General features: G+C 48.8%; 1 protein-coding gene across 1 annotated transcript in view; it reads left to right on the top strand.

Annotated features, from left to right (window-relative positions):
- Positions 1-3,562: 3,562 nt before the first annotated feature.
- The window catches only part of ADAM19 (ADAM metallopeptidase domain 19), an 89,212-nt gene continuing 82,031 nt past the window's right edge, over positions 3,563-10,743 (top strand). Inside the window, exons 1-2 of the mRNA XM_084761905.1 lie at positions 3,563-3,807; positions 8,000-8,088. Of these exons, the coding sequence (XP_084618031.1) occupies positions 3,711-3,807; positions 8,000-8,088 (186 nt within the window). The 5' untranslated portion in view covers positions 3,563-3,710. The remainder of the gene's footprint in view (positions 3,808-7,999; positions 8,089-10,743) is intronic.

Raw genomic sequence — 10,743 nt, 5'->3', positions numbered from 1 at the left:
ATGTGGCTCTTTTTTTGGGGGGGGGAGGAAAGGGAGGACTCCATTTGGCTGTGGAAATTCCTAGCTGAAGCATCCTGACTTCTCAGTGTTGCTTATTTAAACGCAAGAAGGAGACAAATAAAAAGAGACAAATGAGAGGAATTGTAGTAGGGACCTGAGCTTACTGGACTTGGCCCATTCTCAGCCCATTCACTGGAAGTAACGGGGAGTATGGTAGAGGGAACTTGAAAGCCTGTGACTGGACAATCCCTCGGTCTCGATCAGCCAGTGTACTAGAAGCCGAGGATGCAGAAGGGATTGTAGATACAGTCATGAGGTGAAGGAAGGCTGTCAGCTGCCCGCCTCTCCTTGGACAAACAGGAAGAAGGACCCTAAAGACTTTCCCGAGTTGATCAGGACTTCCACTCCTACCACAAACCCAGGCCAAGGGTGCTTTAGGAGGCAGGATCCACCCTCCTTCTGCCCCCCCACCCCCACTCTGGCTCTGACAGAGAGCTGTGAGGTTGAAGGATGACCCTGTTGTGCCAGGTGACCTACAGGCCACATAAAACATTTGGCCTGGCTAAAGTGTTGGACTCCTCGGTATCGGCCACTCCATTCTCTTTGATTACCCCTCTTTGAGATGCTATCATTTGGCCAGGCAGTGGTGGCACATACCTTTAAGCCCAGCACTCAGGAGGCAGAGGCAGGCAGATCTCTGTGAGTTCGAGGCCAGCTTGGTCTACAGGGTGAGTTCTAGGACAGCCAGGGCTACACAGAGAAACCCTGTCTTAAAAACCAACCAACCAAAGGCGAGCGTGATGGCGCATGCCTTTAATCCCAGCACTCAGGAGGCAGAGGCAGGTGGAGCTCTGTGAGTTTGAGGCCAGCCTGGTCTACAAAGAGAGTTCCAGGACAGCCAGGACTACACAGAGAAACCCTGTCTCTGGGAGAAAAAACAAAAACAAAACAAAACAAAACAGAAACAATAACTGACAAAACAAATAAGAAAAAACAACAACAAAAAAAGAAATATTATCATTTGGAAACTCATACCTTGTCAGGTGCCATGGGCTGGGGGTGGGGGTGGGGAGTTTGGCTTAAGGATGAGCCACTCCCTTCTCAGGCATCCCTAATTTAGATGCTCTTCAGATGAGCTTTTGGACTTTTCAATAAGTGCCAGTGTGAACTGATGTTGAGGGTTGCTGTGGGTGGGTGAGCTTTTTTTTTTCATTTTTGCATTTTTCCAAGTGAAAACACAATCTTTAGGGGATGAGAAGACAGTATGTGATAGACTAAGTTTCCTGCCTCCCAACCACCCATTTGTTGGGGCCCTAGCCCTAGTACGGCTGTAAGTGCAAGATGCCTACAAGGAAGAGACTCAGGTTAAATGAGCTCATGAGGATGGGTTCACATACAACATTGACATCCTCGCAAGAGAAAGACAGCAGAGTTTGCTCTCCGGACATACAGCGAAGGAGGTAGGTGAAGACACAGCAGTTTACAAACAAATAGAAAAGTTATCAGGAGCTGACCTGGCCACAAGTCAGGCTTGAAATTCCAGCTTCCCTGTGCCCAAATCTGCCTATCATAATGTTCTACTTGTAGGCTTCTGGGACCCTCTGGATCCTTCTACTTTGCCTTTCTCCCATGATTCTCTCATCTAGAGTCCCACTAGAATGTCCTCTCCTCTGTCTCAGTTTCCTGGTAAGTGAAGGCTTTCGTGGGACATGCCCCTTGGGCACAAACTAAGGCACCAGCCAAGGACAATACAGGCGGTAAACCTTAAACCCCTACCCAGATCTAGCCAATGGACAGAACACTCTCCACAGTAAAGTGGAGAGTGGGATATGACTTTCTCACATACTCTGGTGCCTCACCTTTGACCATGTCCCCTGGAGGGGGAGACCTGGTGGCACTCAGAGGAAGGACAGCAGGTTACCAAGAAGAGACTTGATACCCTATGATCATATACAGGGGGAGGTAATCCCCCTCAGGAACAGTCATAGGGGAGGGGAGTAAGGGGAAAATGGGAGGGAGGGAAGAATGGGAGGATACAAGGGATGGGATAACCATTGAGATGTAACAAGAATAAATTAATAAAGGAGAAAAAAAAAAGAAATTCCAGCTTCCAGGACCGACAGCTGCCTCCTTAATGCCTCACGCTAGTCAGACCACTTGTTGCCTGGGGTTACAAAAGCCACCCTCTAAGCCACCATCTGCTAGTCCATCGCAGCAGCAGGAGAGCAGAGCGTTCATACGGTTCCTGTCCCAATCAACGGTAAGAATGGTTTTATTCCCCCAGTCATATCCTTGCTCACCCACCCAGGCATCGTTTTCGGGAGTTCCCAGCCTGACATCTTCAGTTAGTCTATCTAGCTTTGGCCAGAGGTTCAGAGAAAGGAACTGACGTGAGTAGGGCCAGACTCAGCTCTCATACACACCCAGCCCCACCCTCAACCCACCCCTCCCCCTCGAAATTTTGCTAAGCAGTCTTACAGAGATTTCTCCTGGGTTACGTGGTTTCTGTTCACCATCCTTCAAATAAGGCATGTGGCATCAGGCTTTGTAATGATGCAGATGTGGACCAGAAGAGAAACCCAGACATTGGCTGTGTGATCTTCCTTCTCCACAAAGGATAACTTTGAACTTTTGATCCTAAATGCTGGGATTACAGTGGGGCACAGCAGCACTACTGGGATTACGAGGTGCTGGGGTGCTAGGGGTGGCTCCGGTGAGTGTGAGACACATTCCCAGCAGAGATTTAGTTCCAGCCATTGGGGACTCATTACAAGATCATGTATCAGAGGCCCTAGCACCTGGGGAATGTCAACACAAGGAAGTCCTAAGTGTTTGCTACTGTAATTTCCTTAGTGACACTCCCGATTCACAGGTTTCATCTTCCATTCCGTCCCAAACCCTAAGCCCTCACCATTCCAAAGTCTGCTCCCGCCTGCCCCCACAACATACAGCCCAAGGCTTTCCTCCTCCGAAATTGTGTCTAGGCTGTTTCTTAGGTCTGGTTGGTGTTCGGTTTCTGCTCTTCTGGCGTACTCAAGTCTTGTCCTCTGGGATGCTGGATCCGCAACTCCCCTTTCTCCCACCCCTCCCCCTAGTCAGAAGGAATGGACTAAAGGCCCAGATTGGAGTCCTGATAAGAAAACAACTTCTTTTAGCACTTAATTCTTTGCCTTGGAATTAACTCTTTCAGAGCCTGCTTCCAAGAGTGGACAACCCCGGGAGGCAGCACTGGAAGTGTTGCCTCAGTTGCCCAAAGCGTTTAGCACAAAGCGGGACGGAGTAAACTAGCTTCAGTGCAACAGAAGGGGCTGGGGGCGCGGGGGGGGGGGCGGGGTGGGGAGCAATGTCTGGATTAACCCTTTCAATCCCAACCCTGTACTCTCCCCAGGCCTCATGGGGATTACTCCAGAAATTCGGATCATCCTGAGAGCCCTTCACCTGAGAGTCAGCTGCTCTTCCACGGGTCCTTGCTTGCCCCTCCTACTGCTGTCCTATCCCTCCAGCCACCGCCCGCCCCCCATCCGCGTGGCGCCTCCCCTCCTCCAACTCCAGGCTGAGCTCTGAGGGGCTGGGGGCGGAGCGTCTGAGCTGTGGGCAGGGTGGCTTTTAGGCCAGCGGTTGCTTGAAAAACGCCGCCGCCGCTAGGCCGGGGGCAGGCAGGCAATGGCAGGGGACGTGTGATCGCGGACAGTGAGAGGGCCATTGCTATCATGCCCGGGCGCGCGGGCGCCGCCCGGTTCTGTTTGCTGGCTCTCGCTCTGCAGCTACATTGGCCGCTGGCGGCGTGCGAGCCGGGACGGACCACAAGTAAGTGGCAGCGCGCGCAGCAGGGTCGTGGGTGGCTGGAGCGGTGGTGATGGTGGCCTGAGGGGTCTGGGAGTCGCTCCTGCAGGCCTGGAGCTCCAGGACCGCTATCCTTGCGCGCTCTGCCACTCCCCGGGGCGTGGGTACCGCCACCTCTAAGCCTAGGAGCCCAGGCTTTGTTCTCAAGCGGTGAGCTCGTGGATCTGGTGCGCTTACTGAGCAATCAAAGCCGTGGATCCTCACTGCTTGCCTTCCTTTCTCCATCTCCTTCCCTTTTTCCTGCTTGGGGCTTCTTTTTCCGTTGCTCTCCCAGTCTTTGCTGTGAATTCTCATCTCCGATCCGCCACTCTCTCTCATCGCTGTTTTGCGCCCGCTGTTCTAACAACCCCAGAGCATCCCAGAGGAGCACCCCTAGCATCCTATGCACGGTCGGGGGGCGGGGGGCCACTCCCTGGATCTTGCTGGGGGCCAAATACATGCCAGTGGGGTAGAAAACCAAAGCCTTCCAAGAGATTAAGGTAGGGTGGTTTACTGGGTATCTCTGGCTGTACACTTAGCAACCCTGCGTTGGCAGCGACCCTACTGAAAGACCATAAAAGGGCGACGCACACCCTTTATGCAGACCGTAAGTTGAAGTTCACTACCGAGAAAACAGATGTGTTTAGAGGTACGCCCCACATTGCAGAAAAGACCTCCTGATACCCAGCGCCCCCCTCCTCTTGGCCTCAGTTTCCTCATCTGTGAAGAAAATGGGGTGGGCTCTGCACTTCCAGTTTGGACACTGGGTAATGTCTGTTTCTCACAACTGTTTTCCCAGACACCACTCCCTCCCGGGCCGCATCCCTCAGAGGCTCTCATAGGATTTCGCGGAAGGGACGGTCCCGGAGGGACAGTGCCTGGCTTCTGTCATTTTGACCCGGGAAAGCTTTAGCTCTGCAGCAGCTGAGGGCTGGGCTGACTCCAGAGGGGTACTTGCTGTGCCAACCATCAGCGTTTTCAAATCCAGCTAGTGACCCCCGGATACGGGGGTTGGGCAGGCTGCACCTCAGACACCTGCAAGAACCTAACCCAAGCGTCCCAACCCCCACCCCGTGCTCCAGTTGGCAGATGAAGCCTTCTTTGAAAGCTCTTGTATCAAAAGGGAAACTGAGACACACGGGGCTTCACCGAGGAAGGAGGAAGTTCGTCCTTTTCGTTGGGGACTAGGGTTCTTCGGAGAAGAGGCAGCCAGGTCCTGTTCAAGTCTGATTTTCCAGCCTAACACGTGCACAGAAGAAAGGCAAGGAAAGCAAGCTCCACTGTATCTTGAGGCCCCAGAACACACACCCGGGAGGGAGTGAGGCAGACACACTGTAGACCTGGGAAGAAATAAAAACCTACAGGTAGTAAAATGACCTACGGTCTCCAAATGAGCAGTTGCTATTAATATTTTCCTTTCCCCTTCCCGTCTTCCAATGACTATATCCTGATGACTTTGGAAACATACCATGCATCCACTTTAAAGGTACTTCCCAAATCATGAAGCTTTTTAAAACTATGATTTTAAATGGCTGTGAATTCTACCAATTAGATCACAGAAGCACACTTTCCCCAGAGTCAAACTCCTGGCTCTCATACTAATACGACAGAGATTTTTCTTCATTCCTGAGGTGGCAGAGGCAGCTGCTAAAGCTGATTAAAAGCATTAGCCGGACTCTGGTGACAATGGGGATTGGTGTGGTCAAATCCCTTAGTTGAGACAGAGAGTCACACAATTGTGGGCTATCTCTCAACTCCCCTGAAATCACTCACATCTTTGTGTGTCATGGCTGATGTTAAACATCGCCTAATATAAGCCGTCCCCCGAAAGCAAATAAGAAAGCCAGAGATAGCATTCAAGCCATCCCTTTGTTAAACAGTGCTTCAGGTCTGATGCCGAAAAGATGACCCCCGCGTGCCTCTTGCCTTTTTTCCAAGTTGTGAGCAACCCTTCTCACGCTGCAGCGTGTCCTTAAGCTGTGCTGTGTTTCTTTAGACTTGACGTTGCTTTCAGTACTTACCAGGACTCTGAGATCTTTCATCTCAGACATCACACAGCTCCTTTTGTTTATGAGTTCATCAGTCCTTACACCAGGGACCATGCCTGACTTCATCTCCCATGAACATACCAGCATAGTAGCATAGGGTTAAAACTTAGAACCTATTAGGTAAATATGTGAATGCATCTACCTCTTCTGTTCTGTACCAGCATAAAAGAAACCAAAGAGGCTTTTTTTTTTAGGATACTTTTTTGATTGCAATGTTATCACATTAGCCATTTTAAAAAGGCATTTAAGCAATGGTAGTTCGACCACTCCAGCTACCTTTAGTATTTTCTTCTCTGAGACAGGATGCTATGTAGCCCTAGGCTGTCTTTGAACACACTGTATAGCCAAGATGGCCTTGGAATGCCTAGTCATCTTGTTGGGATAACTGAGGTATGCCACAATATGTGCACAGCCATCTTTAGTATCACTCAAGCGATTGATGGGGTTGGGTTAGAAGGAACAGAATATTTGGGTCCACGGTGACATCTCTGGGAGTCTGGATTTACTCTGTTTCGGAGACCCAATTTGCTTAGGAACCTGGAAATTCTTAAGTCTTTATTTGTTGTGTCTGAGTGCTTTAACTGCACATACACCTGCATGCCAGAAGAGGGCATTAGATCACATTACAGATGGCTGTGAGCCACCATGTGGTTGCTGGGAATTGAACTCCGGACCTCTGGAAGAGCAAGCAGTGCTATTAACCACTGTGCCATCTCTCCATCTCTCGGTTTTTACAAAGATGATCTGTAAGGAGTGTTGAAGTCTCCTATCCTTGAACATGGCTCTCCTGTGGTTTTGGCCTCTTCTCTTGGGAACTTATTGCCTTCCTCCAAGGGTTGTGAGAAGGGCACCCAGAGGTGAGAAGGTCTGGAAATACAGCTGCAGAGTTGCCTGTAAGAAAAAAAAAAACGTCAAGCTAAGGTTAATGATTTCCAAGTTAATGGTGATGGTTTGCAAGTTGGGAGGCAACGTCACCTGTACTCTTACCTGTGGCCCAGACCTCCCGGGGAGGTGAGTGTCATCTCCAAAGAGAAAATTAAAGCTCAGTGGTGACAAGCGTGAGCTCAGCCTTCTGATTATACCCAGTCTCAGCACTTCGTTCTTCTCCGTGATGCTGTTCAGGTCAGAGCCACCGTCATCTCACGCCAGGGCTTTGCTGCTTCTACTCTGTCCCTGTCTCCCCCCTCCCATTCTCCACCAAGCAGGCAGAGTCATCTTTCAAAACAAAAAACAAAACTAATACAGATCATATTGCTCTTGCATTAAAAAAAAAAAATGACACCCAGAACCTTTAAGTCTACTCATAATGAAATCCAGACCACCTTCATGCCTTTGTGTTACTCACACCCACAGGCGTCTCCCGCTGAGCACATTTCTTACCTACAACCCCTGGTTTAGTAGACTCTCTACCTACTGTGCTTAGCATATTTACCAATGTCCTCTGGCTTCCTAGACTATTTGCCCTTCTTCCTAAGTGTTCCTAAGTGAGGCCAAGCCCATTTCTGTGTGCCACTCTGTGCTCTTCCCCCAGATTTTTGCGCAACAGTCTTCCTCTGGTGTCTTAGGTTGAAAACAGGTTTAAAACCATCTGGGCGTGGTGGTGCACGCCTTTAATCCCAGCACTCAGGAGGCAGAGGCAGGCGGATCGATGTGATTTCAAGGCCAGCCTGGCCTACAGAGGGAGTCCAGGACAGGCAAAACTACACAGAGAAACCTGTCTCAAAAAACCAAAAAAAGAAAAACAAACAAACAAAAACAAAAACCCAAAACAAAACCAACCAACCAACCACCACCACCACCATCAAAAACAGGCAACCAGCTAAGTGTCCCTTCATCCTGTGGCATGATCTTATTTTTTTTTCTCTCCAAGGCAGTTAAGCACCACCTGAGAATGTCTGTTCATTTCCTGTCTCTTGGCAGGGACACAGACCTTGTTTGCCTTGTCTTTATCACTTTGTCACCAAGGCCCAGTAGAGCCCAGCAGGTCTTCTGACACCTCTGGACGGAGCACTTTGCAGGCCTCAGAAGTGGTCTGGAGCAGCACCTGGGCTTGCACAGTATGCCTTCTCCTGAGTGCCTGGGGTGTGGAAGTCTGGCATTCTTATGGTCATGCTGTCTTGTGTTGGCAGGAGGAGGAAGGGAAGAAGGCGGCCCCCAGCTGCAGCATGATCTCATAATACCTCAGTGGTGGACTTCAGAAAGCCCCGGGAGAGGAAAGGTAAGATGCCCAAACTCCTCTGTTGGAGAAGCAAGAGTGACAGTTCCCTTCCTGAGGCCTGGGGATAACCCCAAGCATCACCACCACGGCTTCTCGCTTCTACTTCTGGCCCTAACCTCTTGCTGTGTCAACTTGGGATATCTTAGCGGGGACTTTTCCTTCAGTGTATGACAAATCTGTAGACCATTCCCAAGTCCCTTTAGTTGAGGAAATGAAAACTCAGTAATACTGACATAAATTGGGCCTGGAGAGATGGCTCAGCGGTTAAGAAGAGCACTTGCTGTTCTTGTAGAGAACTGGGCTTCAGTTCCGAGCACCCACATGTTAGCTCACAACCATACGTAGCTCTACTTCTAGGAGATAGTGGGTAGGCAAACATGATGCTCACGCATATGCTCAGGCAAAACACAAAAAAAAATAAGTCTTAAAAAAAAATACTAACACAGATTGAGAGCAAATGTGATTTTGTCATAGATCTTGATTGGAATTTTTGTTTTGTTTATGTTTCTGCCCTTTTGTTTTCTGAGGCAGGGTCTCCCGTAGCCCAGGTTGGCTTCTAACTCAATAAATAGCTGAAAATGACTTCAAACTCCTGGCTCCATCTCTTGGATCTTGGGTTACAGGCATATACCAGGGTGCCATCATGTGCCATGCCCAGTTCTCTCTTTTGCGGCTACATCTCAGTTGTACCTTAGGCTGACCTGTACTTTCTCTACCTTCCTGCCTCCATTTCTCAAATGCTGAGATGACAGCATATGCCACTGAACCCAGCTATTTTATTTTATTATTTTATTTTTTTTAAATAAGAGGCAAGATAGGGATCTAGGATTAGGTTATAAATCTCAAAAATAACCCTACAGGTTCCTTGGCCAGAACACTAGCAAAATGCATGGACGTTACGAGGGCAATCTGGACATGGCTGAGAAACGGTCTTTTCTTCTGTAGAGAGGATCGGTAGGCAGCGGTGTTCTTGGTTCTGGTTTTGAATGACTAACAGAATAAGTTAGAAATGACTAGAAAGGGAAATGGAGTTGTTGCGTGACAGTAACCTGTTGTGTGACCTTCTGCTTTACTTGTGCTTCCTCATTTCCAGCATTGGTTTTAGTGGGAATAAAGAGGAACCGAGTTGTGGGGCACGGCCGCCGTTCTTTTTTGGCAGGATCTTGCTACATGTCCTACTCTGGCCTCTGACCTGACACATCCCCTGCTTCGTCTCCCCAGTGCTAGGATGCAGGGATACGCTACCGTGCCCACTTGGAAGGACTGGTTTCTGTGATCTCTTAGGGGCCAAATGGCCTGTGATTTATTAGGCAATAGATAGGAGCAAGATTAAAGCCGGTGGGGAAAGAAGTGTCAGGAAAGACTTCAGACAATTGTGGCCTTGGAATCTGGAAAGATAAACAGATGAGAAACGTCCAGAATTCCTTAAGTTACTGTAGACTCATAGAGACATGTCCCCAGTTTGCCAACTTGGGCTTAGTAAGAGAACTTACAGGGGAAAAAAGGACAATAAAAACAGGGAACATTTTACCCTAAAAGCAAAGACCAAAAAAAAAAAAAAAAAAAAAAAAAAAAAAAAAAAAAAAAGAAAGAAAAGAAAGCATGAACTCATTTCATCCAAACTAGGAAAGGCTGAAAATAGCCACAGGAAAAGTTAGACAAATTAATGGATGGCCATTCTCAGGCAGATTTTTTTTTTTTAATTTAAGGTCTTGGATATTTCATCCACCACCATTATTGCTGAAGAATGGATATACTTTTTATAGCGGCTCCTTTGTTCCCTCCACATGTTGGATGCTGGGCATCCTCAGGAAGGGCCTGAGAAACAGAGTGGAGGACAAGATCCTGTCTTTGTTCTGAGCCATTGGCTGCCCAGAACGGGGCTCATTGTGTTTTTCAGGGACCAGTCAGCCCAGTGCCTGGCACCATGAGTATTTGTTGAATGAGAGAGAGCTAAAAGAGGAGAGGAAAGAACAGAAGGGAGTAGTTAGTTTGCTATGATTCTTACTTGCGTTTGAGTGAATTGGCTTATTAGGCGTTATTTAAACACTGACTATATATGAATTCTAATTGGGATTGTTTCCGGTGATGCTTATACACAGGGCAAGCTTGTCGGGTGCTGTGTAGCTGGAGATGATGTTTCATTTTGCCCTAAACAGAAAGGTCCTTCCTTCATGGAAGTACGAACAGTGGGCCACCTTCCGGTGCTGATGTTGTCCCTCAGGCAAGGTTGGAGTTCCAGGAGGAAAGCTGTCTGTAGTAGCCCAGGACAGGGAAGTATCATAGAGCTGTGAGATGCAGTTTCATTGTTTTGCTTGAACAGTTCCCTGGAAACAGGGAACATCTCATTTTTAAATCTCTGGTGTCTGAGCACCCTCCAGAAACAGAAGTATTTTTGGATTACCTACATAAAAATAAAGCTGAGTTCTCATGTGGCAGGTTGTGTCTCTGTGGGGGGGGGGGGCGGGTGGCGCATGGGATCCCTTGAGCTGTGCCAGCATTCTTCCTGTCACATGGGGCGCCTGCCTCTTGCTGGGGTTCTGTTGCTATGTACTCGAATGCCCCCTGGGGCTGTGTGTCCTTGATTGTCAATGTGACTGGGCAGGGCTGTCATTCCAGACATCTCTGGGGCAAAAATCACAAGTGGGCGGCAAT

The sequence above is a fragment of the Acomys minous genome (genome assembly GCF_964271855.1).
Source record: "Acomys minous genome assembly, chromosome: 16".
NCBI classification, from domain to species: domain Eukaryota; kingdom Metazoa; phylum Chordata; class Mammalia; order Rodentia; family Muridae; genus Acomys; species Acomys minous.
Note: the sequence above shows the minus strand (reverse complement) of the source record. Positions and strands in the feature narration are given on the sequence as shown.